Genomic DNA, 14,245 nt, shown 5'->3' with positions numbered 1-14,245 from the left:
TAATGTTTTTCTTAACAAGCAAATTAAAAAACTTCAACTTAAAATTAAAACAAAACAACTTGTAATTAAGATAAAGCTTTTTTTTTTTTTTTACTTAAGAGTCGCCACTTATCAAGGGTCAAAGGCCATGTGAGGATAAGGATTAATGAGTGTACGGTGGTAGTTTAGTAATCGTTAATGGTGTAAATTGGGTAGAATTTAGATTATTTATGGGGATGGCTCAATAAGAATTTGTTTACATTGGATTTGAAGGCTACCATGTTGTATTCAACTGGGAACAGGCGCAGTTCTGGAAAAGAAGTGTTGTTCATAGAATCTGCGTTTAGATTTAGGCATAAATAGAGACGGTGGAAATCGTATATGGTGGTTGTAACTATTCGAGTGCTTTTTGTGAAAGTTTGGCAAGGGGGGGGCCATAGATTAGAGTTCAGTCGAGCACATGCCATAAAAATAATGATAGAGCAGAGACACGCTTAGAACGTTTGTTCTGTGGGAAAGAGGTTGCAGGGAAAAGAAAAGAGTATCATTTACTATGTTTGTTTCGAAACCAGTTTTGAACTTTATTAAGGCTGGATAAATTAATATGAAATGAAAACAAAACAAATTAAAATAATTAAGCAACTGCATTGATTAATGTCACCTGAACAAATGCGTACGGAATCATGTTGATTCAATTAAGTTTGATTGTTTTGTTTTACTGTACATGAACCCTTTTCGGGTTACTTAATGCTGAATCCAGTAATTTTAGAAAAAAATTGTCTGCTTTAAGTTCTTTATATCTTCAAATATTTATCCCTGGAGTTTGGTTTAGTTGTTTTGTAGAGGAAAGTTGTTGGTTTTGTTTTTAACTTTGTAGAATATGATTGAGTTTTGCAAATGGAAATGAAAAAAATGTCATAACATCAATGTTTGGTGCATTTTAGGTTTAGAAAGCCAGTATCTTCGGACAGCCTAAATTGATAGCATCAGGGAACTAAAAAAAGAAATAAAATTAAGTCTAAAAAGCAATAAACCTCTAGCAAAAAAAAAAATTCTGCTTTTTCAGGATGACTAAAAAGTGAAGAACTCACATCCCTGGTCAGCTCAGAGAGGATGATGATGATGATGATGATGATGATGATGCTGATAGTAAATGTCAAAGTTTACCATTATATGTTGTCCTTCACTCATCTTCTGTTCCATCGCCGCAATGTTGCATCCCTGTGCCTGTTTTACAAGTACTTTATTGGAATGTTCTCTGATGAACTCATAGTAATTGCGTCCCTTCAACATACCTATTTCCGACTAGTCGACAAACAGCAAAATCTCACCCTCTCACTGTTAAGGTCCCTAGGCGTCAGAAAGCCTTCTACTCTAATAGTTTCTTCCCTCGGACTGCTAGACTTCAGAACTCCCTCCCTGTTTCCTGCTTCCCTGACTGTACCAACCTGCTGAAGTTTAAATATAGTGTGAACAGGCATCAACTCTTCAGTCTCCTATTAGACATGACCCCAATTACTTTCCAGGTGACAACATGCCTTGTTTGGGTCAAAAAGGAATTACAAAAATAAATCAATAATAATAAAAATAATAATGATGATGATGATAATGTTGGCGTGGCACCTCTACAGATTCTGACAATGGACTGTTCCCAACGTCATTTCCAGCAAGAAAGCTGTTTTCCAGTCAGTCTGGACCAAAAACTGAGAGGGAGAGCTGTAACATTACTTGCCCTTCAGTTGAACGAACTTCCCACTCAACTAACATATTTGTCTGTATTTCTGTTAATATATTATTCATTTCATTGTTTCCAAGTCTTCTTGTTACTCCTTTCAACATTTACACCAAAACGGATGTTAATGATGATGATGATGATATTAATGATGATAATGATATAAATAATGATATTAAAAGTCAACGTTTACCTTTATGAGTGGTCCTTCACTCGTCTTCTTTAGTACCGCATACTGGCCAGCATAGATTCGATCGGCTCCGAGTTCCCCAGCATGGTCGACACGGATTATCCGATCCAACATTGCTCTATTTCGAGCTGCAGCAGCCTTGGTACTCAAACATCTCTGCATCAAACAGGCATTACTCTCCAAAAGATTCTTGAGAGGTAGCTTCTGGTAGGACACAATTTTATGCAAGGAAGCCATGATGGATTCTGTTAATAGTAAAAATAAAACTTGTTAAAAAAAAAAAAAAAAAGATAAAAATAAAATCAATTAAAATGGCACTCTGGAGAGCACATACTTCCTTTGTGGTTCAAATATAAAAATTAAGTTTTATAAGTATGTCCACTGATTTGGAAGCATCGTAACTGAAGAAATATAAAAAAAAAAAAAAGAGTTAAGAGACCAATCAGAACGCAGATTTCTTTTTTTAAATAAACTAATGATGCCCTTTTCTCTTCCCTGCAACCTCTTTCCCACAGAAGAGACATTGCGAGCCTGTCTCTGCTCTATGACAAGTGCTCAACTGAACTCCCTTGCCAAACTTTCACAAAAAACACACTATATATGATTTCCCCCACTCTCTATTTATGCCTAAATCTAAACGCAGATTCCATGAACAAATCTTCTTTCCTAGAATTGGCCGCCTGTGGAACACTGCTCCACTAACCTGCTTTCTAGTTATATACAACATGGTAGCCTTCAAATTCGATGTAAACAAGTTCTTGTTGAGCCGTCCCCATAAATAATCAAATTCCACCCAGTTTACACCATTAATGATTACTACACTACCACCTTACATTCATTAACCTTTATCCTCAAGTAGCCTTCAGGTCTTGATAAATGGTGACTCCCAAGTAAAGAAAAAAAAACATTTATTTATTTAAAATTCAGATTTTCCACCCATAAGTCTTCATCAGGACAATTTTTTATGTGGCATGTTATTAATAAGCCATATAAAGTTTTCTGTTGTTGAAGATACCTCCATCCGCAGAACTAGGATCACTAGAAGTGATTAGCTAGGAAATTAATGACAAAGGACCGACTGAGCTGTTGAACTCTACAGATCAGTGACGCCATAGCAATTGGTGAACAGATAGCAATGGCAAATATGAGGTGAGAGAGAAACGGATGTGCTGATATCTGGCGATAAGCTGAGGGGAGAGATTTTCGGAGTAAAATGAATATATTTGGTGAACACTGATCTTTGAGAATAGACCAGCAACTGAGCATAGCAATGAATGATCCCGATAAAGAGAATACTTCTGGCAAGAAACGAAGAATGCCTGTACGATAGAGTTAGTCTGAGCAGGGATCCTGAACATGAGAGAGAGAAGGTTTAGCTCAAATGTAGACATTAATGACAGGACCCTAACAACATGTCTAACAGTTGCTTGCATATAATGTGTGTATTTGTGTGTTGTTTTTATTATGTACTAGCCAGGGTGTCCAGCGTTGCCTGGGTGTTTGGAGTTGTGTGTTGAGCAAAAAAAAAAAAAGTGATAGTAGGTAGGCAGGCTCGAACTTGTACCGCAAAGAAGGAAAAGAACATGAAAAAAAAAAAAAACACAATGTCCTTGTCATTGCATCCATCGCAAAACCAAAAGTGGCGAAGCTTTAAAAATTAAGGCTACTCAATCGAAAATATCGGTGAAACAAGTGACCCCTCCCTGTAGAAAAGTGCCAAGTTGAGGGTGAAGGAATTAATGTTTTTTAGCCAATTTTTCGATATTTGTCGTCCGAAGGGTCGAGCTTCAAAATAATACAGATCTCAGGAAAATCCATCGCCTCTGTCAAAAGTTTTAGGCAGACATCCAAACATACATACATTTAAACATACAGGTGAGATTTATATTATAGATATAAATTATAAACTGTTGTTTCACACCTGGCGACTGCCAATACTAAAATCCTGACATGGTCAGTAATAAAATGAAGAACCACAGCACATGTGTTCAGTGTAAGACAATCAAAGTGCGGACATAGTTCACCTTCATATTTTCCTCACCTTGTGATCATTAAACATATTCCATATTTCATTTATTGTTATGCTCCATCCAGGCGTAAAATAGGCTTAAATATGATATTTTAATTTGTCCAGATTTTGAATATATTATTATAGTCGTGATTTCCAAAGTAAAAAAAAAGTATTTAGGTTCAATCAGCTAGAATCGAAACCGTAGCATTCAAAGCTGGTGACATTATTACTGTACTAATGTAACACGCATATAAACCGATTAAAAATAAACTAAGATGAATGTACAAAATGTTTAATTATTTTATTTCCAATTTTGACCCCTTAAAAACTATTTTAACCAGCTAAAGACCCATAAAAGAATGGCCCATAAAAAATTCAATCATTTGAGGCAACTAGTCCTTGTCTGCAACTTTTAGTTTCAGAGGAAATAGAGTTTGAAAATATGGAGACAGACAGCCATATAGCCGTTTATATATTAGATTTCATTTATTGTTATGAAGATGCTGCATTCAATCCGATGGCATCAAATAACTTAAGTCAGATTTTCCAAGAATTAAAGAGAAATAAGCTAAATTTCTCCATGAATTTAATATCAGTTGGCTTTCTGGTTTCAATTAATAAATATCTCAAAATGTTTCACATAATAACTATTCTACTCTACTAAACTCAACACTCAACCTTCTGCAACTAGTAAATAATCCTACCTCCCAGATCCAATCACATCTGAGATTAATGTATTAGACCTGACTTGAAGCAAGTCACCAAGGATGGATTGAGCCAGCTTCTTCTGCAGAACCCAGTGTCCACAGTAGCCAAGATAGTGATGGGCAGTCAGTCCCAGGACTAGCAGCGAACACCGTAAACCTGTGGACTGGAGTTATTTTTAAAATCAGCTCTGATGGTGTGTCACTAATCATGTCTTCAACTGGGCTCTCAGGCATCTTGGCCAACTTTGGAGTGGTCCTGGAACTATTGCTTTAAGAGTGAACTTTCTTGGATTGCAGTGTGCAGCGTGGTCAAACCAGCAAAGTCTTCTCTTTAAAAGACCTTGGTTTAGGGGGGGTGATTTTGCATCGCATCCAGATTTGGGTAATGAGGATGTATTTGCTGATGACATAACTCTTTCCTTGGTATGGCTAACCCACACTGGCTTTCACAAGGAACTAGTCTGGATGCCTAGCATTGCTCAGGTATTTGGAGGTGTGTGTTGAGCAAAAAAAAATAAAAAGTGGTAGTAGGTAGGCAGGCTCGAACCCGTACTGTGAAGGAGAAAAGAAACATGAAAAAAAAAAAAGGTGATGTCTTTGCCATTGTGTCCAGCACAAAACCGGAAGTGGAAAGCGTCAAAATTAAGGCTAGTCAATCGAAAAAAGTGGATGACTTGCGAAAATATCTGTGAAAAAAGCTACTCCTCCTTGTAGAAAAGTGCCCAGTTGAGGGTGAAGGAATTAATGTTTTTAGCTAATTTTTCGATGTTTGTCGTCAAAAGAATTGAGGTTTAAAATTATATCGGTTTCGTCAGGATCCATTGCCTCTGTCGAAAGTTTTGTGAAACATGCATACATACATACATACATTTAGACAGACAGGTGAGAATTATATTATAGATTAGCGAGGGTACCCGCCGTTGCTCGGGTGTTTGGAGGTGTGTGTGTTGGGGGGGGGTATGATGTTAAGTAGCCGGGGGGTCACAAAAAAAAAACAAAAAAAAAACGATGTTAAACTTCTTTAAAAAATCGAGAAAACAAAAAAAAAAAAAACTGCCCAAAATCGCCGTTTGGTAAAAATAAAAAGTTTTGGTAGGTAGGCAGGATTGAACCCGGAACCTTGAGGTGAAAGCGGAAAAAAATTCTGACACGTAACCCACTCGCCCACCACAGAAGAGTAACAGAAAAGTAATTTAACAATTAAAACTTAAATGTGCAATTTTAATGATAACGAGGTCAAACATATCTCGCAGTTACCATTTGCTGCGAGGCTGTTTTTTGTTTTCTTTCCCCAACTTTGGCTGTTTGTTTTTCCAAGATGTTGGGGAGGGGAAAATCAGCTTCCTATAAAGAGGGGAGTGTCCCAATGGATAGCAATTGTCTGATATAAGGGCTCCCCCCCATTGATCAAACTTTATTGCTTTTCTGGATGTCACTGTTACGAGTGCCAGATTCAGTTTCGCTTTTATGCTGAAAAACGAAACAAAGATGCGGCAAGTGAAAAAAATCTCAAAAATAGCATGTAAAAGTCGGCCAAATTAAAGATAGATGCGACCTCTCTTCATAACTCATAGATATTATAATTTAGAGAGTATATAAAGTTATAAGAATGAGGGACCAACCCGAGAACCACTTCGAAAAAAGCCTTTACCGGACATGCACAAAAAGTGCACACACACACATTTTCGCTTTTATATATATATACTAGCGAGGGGTACCCGGCATTGCCCGGGTGTTTGGAGGTGTGTGTGGAAACTTCGGGGGTGGGGGTTAAAAAAATGTTTTGGTAGGTAAGTATGAGGATCGAACCTGAACCCTTGAGGCAAAGTTGTAAATTAAAGTGTGAAAAAAAAAGTGCGACATTAAGGATTGCTCCACCGTGAGATGTTAACGGAAACACGTTTGAATTTATCTAATTACTTGGATTTGGCAGGTGCTCATTTTAATGAGTTAATGAGGTCAAGTTTGACTGCGGGATAGTATTTCATTTACTGCTGAACGCATTTTTTTTCCCCAAGATGTTATAGTAAAAACCCACATGCGGCGAGCAACAAATGTTGAATATTTATCTTCCCGAAATCGAGCAAATTAAATAGACAGGCGAGCTTCTTTGTTAACTGTGAGATATTACGATTTATATGTGATATAAAAAGTTGTAAAATTTTAAAAGTTGTGAACTGACCGACCGCTAAAACTTAAGTGGGGAGGGTAATCAAAACATCAAAAAAAAAACACAAAAAAACTAATGTAAGGCAAACGAACGATGAAAACAGAAAAACGAACACGTGAAAAATGGCTTAAATAAGCCCGTTTCGATATTAAAATTTAAAAAATCAGTGGGGACCCGGGTGTTTTTGGGTGTGTGGTCGGAGGTGGATAAGCAAAGTAAAAAAAAACAACAGAAAAACGATTGTTACGTGAAAAATGGCTTAAATAACACTGGTTCAGTATTTAAATTTTAAAAAATCGAAAAAAAAAAGAGACTTTTCAGACCACGATTAAAACCCAAAACGTTTAGATAATGACCCAACGCGTTAACTAAATGACCTAACGCGACGTACATGAAATTTGTTCAGTTTTTAAACTATTTAAAGTAAATCAGGTCATGCTGTCATCTGACGCATGCGTAGAACCGGTCGTTGTCACGAGAGGACCGTTTTTGTTGACCCCCCCCCCCCGTCGAAAATTGTCAATTTCGGGGGAAAAAAATTAACGTTTTTGGCCAATTTTTCGATATTTTTCGAGTGAAGGATGGAGCTTCAATATGATACAGAGTTTGTGAATTTTTGTTGTGTCTGTCAAAAGTTTTTAGCAGACACACAAACACACATACATACATGCACACATTTTCGCTTTTATATATATAGACTAGCGAGGGGTATTCGGCGTTGCCAGGGTGTTTTTCGGTGTGTGTGGTCGGGCGGGGCTGGGAGTGTTAATGAAAACCCAAGAATAAGCAAAGTAAAAAAAACCAGAAAAACGAACGTTAAAAACCTTGCTTAGCGGCAGGGTACTCGGCGTTGCCCGAGTGTTTAGAGGTGTGTGTGGTTGTTAATGAAAACCTAAGAATAAGCGAAGTAAAAAAAGAAAACCGAAAACTGAACGTTAAAACTTATCTGAAAAATAAAGCGGGGGGTACCCGGGCGGTGGGTAATCAAAACATAGAAAAAAAAAACACAAAAAAAACTAACGTAAGGCAAACGAACGATGTTAAATGTAAAAATCAAAAAAACAAAAAAGAAAACAGAAAAACGAACGTTAAAACTAAAGACCAAAAAAAAAAAAACATGTGAAAAATAGCTTAAATAAGCCCGTTTTGATATTAAAATTTAAAAAATCAGTGAGTACCCGGGTGTTTTTGGGTGTGTGTGGTCGGTCGGGGGTGTTAATGGAAACCTAAGAATAAGCAAAGTAAAAAGAAAGACAGAAAAACGAACATTACATGAAAAATGGCTGAAATAACCCTGCTTCAATATTTAAATTTAAAAAATCGAAAAAAAAAAAGAAGACATCTCACACCACGATTCGAACCCAAAACGTTTAGATAATGACCCAACGCTCTAACCAACTGAGCTAACACGACGTACATGAAATTTAGTCAGTTCTTCAACTATTTAAACTAAATCAGGTCATCTGACGCATGCGTAGAACCAATCTCGTCATGAGAGGACCGTTTTTGTTGACCCACCCCTGTAGAAAATTGTTGATTTCAAGGTGAAAAAATTAACGTTTTTGGCCAATTTTTCGGGTGAAGGATTGAGCTTCAATATGATACCAAGTTTGTTAATTTTTGTTCTGTCTGTCGAAAGTTCTTAGCGGACACACAAACATACATACATACATACACACACACATTTTCGCTTTTATATATATAGATAGACTAGAGGGGGGTACTCGGTGTTGCCCAGGTGTTTAGAGGTGCGTGTGCTCGGGCGGTGTGTGTATGTGTGTGTGTGTGGGGGGGGGGGGTAATCAAAACATAAGAATAAGCGAAGAAATATTTTTAAATATTAATTAAAATTAAATATATAAAAAAAAGTTAAAACTCCAAAAAATCGAAAAAAAATCTAAAAAACTAACGTAAGGCAAACGTATTAAATGTAAAAATCAGAAAAACAAAAACAAAAAAGAAAACAGAAAAACGAACGTTAAAACTTTAAAAAATCTGAAAAATAAAAACCAAAAAAAAAAAAAAAAACACGTGACAAATGGCTTAAATAACCCTGGGGGTACCCGGTGTTGCCCGGGTGTTTTTGGGTGTGAGTGGTCAGAGGGGTGGGGGTTGTTACTGAAAACCTAAGAATAAGCGAAGTAAAAAAACAGAAAAACAAACGTTAAAAAATCTGAAAAATAAAAAAAAAAAAAAACACGTGAAAAATGGCTTAAATAACCGTGTTTCAATATTAAAATTAAAAAAATCGAAAAAAAAAAAAGGCATCTCACACCACAATTCGAACCCAAAACCTTTAGATAATAAGGCCGCGCTCTAACCAACTGAGCTAAGACGACGTCACTGAAATTCTCTCAGTTTTTTAAATCTTTAAACTAAATCAGGTTACAACATCATTTGTGCATGCGTAGAACCAAACTAGTCATGAGAGGACGGTTTTTGCCGACATCCTGTAGAAAAGTGCTGATTTCAGGGTGAAAAAATTAACGTTTTTGGCCAATTTTTTGATATTTGTCGGGCGAAGATTGGAAGTTTTAAATGATACCGATCTGGCAAAAATCCATGATCCGTGTGGAAAGTTTTTGCGAGACATACAAACACACATACATACATACAAACACACATTTTCGCTTTTATATATATAGACTAGCGTGGGGTACCCGGCGATGCCCGGGTGTTTTGAGGTGTGTGTGGTTTTGGGTAAATCAAAACTCCAGGGGAGGGGGGTAAAATAAAAAAAAATTTTGGTAGGTAAGTATGAGGATCGAACCAGAACCCTTGAGGCAAAGTTGACGTTAACCATTGGGCCACCGCGAAATACTAACGGAAACACGTTTGAATTTATTTAACTATTTAGAATTGGCAGGTTCATGTTTTAATGACTTAATGAGGTCAACTTTGACTGCGGGACAGTATTTTAGTCTTATTTTCCAAGATATTGGGGGGGGCGGAAGCTCCCCATAACAAGGGAATTGTCCAAATTGAATAGCAATTGTCTGATATAAGAAACATTTCCACATTGATCAAAGCTGATTGCTTTCGGACATTTCCGGCGATCGCAACCGGAAAAAAATACCGCCAGAATTAGTGTCGCTTTTATTATACGAAAAAGCCTAATCCAAATGCGGAGAGCAAAAAATGTTGAATATTTATCTTTTCAAATTCGAGCAAATTAAATAAACAAGCGACCTCCATTGTTAACTCGTAGATATTATGATTTATATGTGATATAAAAAGTTTTAAGAAGTCGTGAGCCGACCGACCACTTCTCGAAAAAAAAGCCTTTTACAAACATATGCAAAAAGCGAACAAACATACATACATACACACATTTTCGCTTTTATATTTATAGACTAGCGGGGGGTACCCGCATGGCCCGGGTGTTTTTAGGTGTGTGTGTGTGTTGGGGGGGGGGGGATCAAAACAACCCTGCTTTAAAAAAAAAACGTTGGCCGGGTGTTTGGAGGTGTAAAAGAAAAAAAAAAGTTTTAGTAGGAAAGTAGGCTTGAACTCCGAACCTTTGACGTGGAGGTGGAAACGAAATGAAAAAAAACCCTGGGACCTAACCATGTCAGCCACTAGAAAAGAGGAATGAAAAGCATCTTAGTTTAACGTTTATAAAATGAAATTGACAGGAGCGAGATACTTAAATCGTGTGATGTTTGACCATGAAACATGACACGGCTGCAAGCCAGTTTTTGCTTATTTTATACTGAAAAGCGAAAGAAACATGCAGCGATCAAAATATCTGGAAAATATAGCGCGTGAAAGTCGGGCAAATTAAATACACATGCGATCCTTGTTCTTAAGTCGTAGATATTATAATTTAGATGTGATATAAAAAGTTTTAAGAAGAAGCGAGCCGAGAGAGAAGGCCGACGAAAAAAGCCTTTTGCAGACATACACAAAAAGCGAACATACATACATACATACATTTTCGCTTTTATATATATAGACTAGTGAGGGTATCTCGCGATGCCCGGGTGTTTCGCGGTGTGGTTTTGGGTAAATCAAAACAAAAGAATAAGCAAAGACTTCTTGCCCGGGTATTTGTGTCGAGGGAAGGGGGTCTTTTGAGGTGTGCTTTTGGGTAAATCAAGACAAAAGACGTTGCCTGAGTGTTTGTATTGGGGGAGTGGGGTAAAAAAAAAAAGTTTTGTTGGGTAAGTAGGAAGAATTGAACCCGACGCCTTGAGGCGAGTTGGAAAATAAAGTGTGAAAAACAAGTGCGATGCTAACTACTGGGCCAGCAAGAAGTAGTAGAGGAAACATGTTTGAATTTATTTAAGCATTAAGAATTGGCACGTGCCTGTACTTGACGACTTAATGAGGTCAACTTTGACAGCAGGGCAGTATTTTATTTACTGCGGGGCAGTTTTTTTTGGTTTTATTATACGAAAAAGCCGAATCCAGGCGTGGCGATCGAAAAATGTTGAATATTTAGCTTTTCAAAGTCGGGCAAATTAAATACACATGCGACCCACCTTGTTATCTCGTAGATATTATCATTTAGACATGATATAAAAAGTTTTAAGAAGTAGCGACCCCCGCGAGAAGGTCAAGGAAAAAACCCTTTTGCGGACATACATGAAAACACACAGACACACACACAAACAAACATTTTCGCTTTTATATAGATAGATAGACTAGCAGGGGGTACCCAGCGTTACCCGGGTGTTTGGAGGTGTAAAAGAAAAAAAGTTTTGGTAGATAGGTAGGCTCGAACCCGAACTCTTGAGGTTAATAGGCTGAGGACTTACTGCCAGACTATGATGGCATTGAAGTGAAAATGTGTGAAATAAAATCCTTAAAAAGTGCATGTTTAATGAGGCAAACAGCAAATATACTCATCTGGGTCACAATTTTATCAAGGGAGATCATTCAGGAATATCAGAAATAATTGTCAGCATGGATCTTAGCAGCTTTTCAAAGACACAACAAATGGCAGCAATTGAGCAGAAGAGTTTTACTCAATTAAAATATGGAGATTTTATTTAAAAGGTTTGTGCAGTTTACAGACCGCATTGAAATAATAACATTATTTTTTAGAAAGTTACTGTTAACATGGGAGGGGAACTTTGTTAACTACTCTATACTTTCACCAAACAATTTAATGAATAAAAGATACCATAAATATTGAATTTAACTTGAAATCCTAGCTAAAAAGTAGTACTCCTTGTTAACTGCACAAGAAGTAATAGTAAAAAAGAAGTAACAACAGCTAAGAGAGAATACAGCGAAACCACCAGAAAACACATTGAAGCGCAGAAATTAGGAACTCGTTGTTTCTGGAAAATCTACAACAGTGTAGTAAATAATGGGCAATCAACAAGTCCCCCACTATCCAACAATCATGAGGTTGTTTGCATGACAACCGAGAAAGCTAACATGCTTGCCCGTCAGTTTACCTCAAACTCCACTTTGGACCCAGAAAACCACTCCCTCCCTGGGTTTTCCTTTGTGGACTGACACCACACTAGATGATCTGAAAATCACACTTTCTCAATTCTATGATATCATAAAAAACCTAGACACTTCAAAAGCATATGGATCTGATCTCATTCCAGCTGTACTATTAAAAAATTGCTCCACTGAAATTGCTCCAGTGCTCTCCAAACTTTTAAACGAATGCTTTAACGAATCTTGCTTCTCTGACTGTTGGAAAACTGCTTCTGTGGTACTAGTTTACAAGAATTCTCGCGAAAGAACTGACCCATTAAATTATCACTCCATTAGCCTCCTCCCACTTTTCGCCAAAATATTTGAGTCCATAATTAATCAAGCTCTAGTTCACCATCTTACAATTGCAAAACTTCTGTCCAACCATCAATATGGATTTAGGTAAGCCCATTCTACTGCAAATATCCTAACTGTAATCTCTGAAAGTGTATACCATGCACTGAATAAGGCAGAGGAGTAGCTCTAGATATATCTAAGGCTTTAGACAAGGCATGGCACAATAATCTTCTCATGAAAATCCAATCCTATGGTATTACTGGACAAATACTTAACATAATTAAATCCTTCTTAAATAAGAAAAGAATCCAGATTGTCCTCAATGGTCGTACATATAAATGTGGGTGTACCTCAGCGGCCTATCCTTGGATCTTTATTATTTCTGATATTCATAAATGATGATAAAATAGTCTTGCTGACGACACCACACTCTATAACAGGCATAAGGGGAAAACAAATGAACACATATTCAAGGTAATAGCGGAAACACTAAAGGAAGACCTCCAATCTGTAATGGAATGGGGTTAAAAATGGATGGTAACATTTAATGCTGCCAAGTCTAAGCTTCGTTCCTTCAATAATTACAAGAAAGCGTCTCAACCACCAATAGCTATGGCTAAAGATACATTACCTGAAAGTACTTCGTTCAAACTCCACGGCTTTAATGTTCACGAGGAACATGAGTTGGAACAGATTCATTGAGAGCATTGCAAAGACGGCTATGAAGAAGGTGGGCTCTCTTTACCGTGCTAGAAAGTTACTTACGCCTGAAAGTATCCTGTACCTCTACAAGGCCACCATTCGCCCATATATGGAGTATTGTTGTCACATCTGGGCTGGTGCAACTGCTACTAGTCTCTCACTTCTGGACAGGGTTCAAAAGAGAATTGCTAACCTGATATGTCCTGAACTGTCATCTAAGCTTCAACCTCTATCCCACTGATGAAATGCTGCATCCCTCTGCCGGTTTTACAAGTATTTTTTCATGGTGGATGCTCCGACAAACTACAAGCCCTTGTGCCTCCTCGACGTAAATACACCTAACAAACCTGACAAGCAGCAAAGTCCCACCCCTTCTCAGTAGAGATCCCTAGATGTAAGAAAGCCTTCTACTCTTATAGTTTCTTCCCCAGAACTGCTAGACTTTGGAGACATGCAGAAGTTCAAGTGTCATGTAAACAGACATCTTGCTGCTCAACTCCCTACATAGTATCCCTGCAACTTATGTTCTTGATAGTAGCCCACTACATCAAAGTGGCACTATGTCTTGTTTGGGGTGAAAATGTGATTAAAAAAAATACCTTGGTACTTTATCAAATTTATTTGTGAGCAAACTTAGCACATATAAAAGAATGCACTTGTCTCCCCACGAGGGCAAAGGTAGACATAAAGTGGGTTTTTAATGTGGGAGAGGAAAAATCCAGCTCCCTAAAAAGGGTATTCTGGATTGGGACAAAAATTTAAAATTGCCTCGGTTTAGATGGATTAGATGACGGTACTTCTGCATTTATGAACCCGCGATTTCTACTTGGGTGTGCTCGGTAGCTGACAGGAATAACCGGAAACGGCCGGGCGAGTCTTATTACAAAAACACAAATTGTTACACCCCCCGCCTCCTCATGTTAAAAATAGCGACGATCACCGAAATCCATAAAGTAAATACACCCGAGTAACTTCGTGGAAATCGCGGGTTCATAAAAGTACCGAATATTCAATGCAG

The 14,245-nt window shown here is 37.5% G+C and overlaps 1 protein-coding gene across 1 annotated transcript in view; it reads right to left on the bottom strand.

The window, feature by feature from the left end:
* The window catches only part of LOC145258214 (NADPH-dependent 3-demethoxyubiquinone 3-hydroxylase, mitochondrial-like), a 53,842-nt gene that overhangs the window by 21,830 nt on the left and 17,767 nt on the right, over positions 1-14,245 (bottom strand). Inside the window, exon 2 of the mRNA XM_080116156.1 lies at positions 1,905-2,146. Coding sequence (XP_079972282.1) covers positions 1,905-2,138 — 234 coding nt within the window. The 5' untranslated portion in view covers positions 2,139-2,146. The remainder of the gene's footprint in view (positions 1-1,904; positions 2,147-14,245) is intronic.

This window comes from Euprymna scolopes, chromosome 33 (genome assembly GCF_053919585.1).
Source record: "Euprymna scolopes isolate OS-2025 chromosome 33, ASM5391958v1, whole genome shotgun sequence".
Lineage (NCBI taxonomy): Eukaryota > Metazoa > Mollusca > Cephalopoda > Sepiida > Sepiolidae > Euprymna > Euprymna scolopes.
This window is presented reverse-complemented; position numbering and strand designations above follow the sequence as displayed.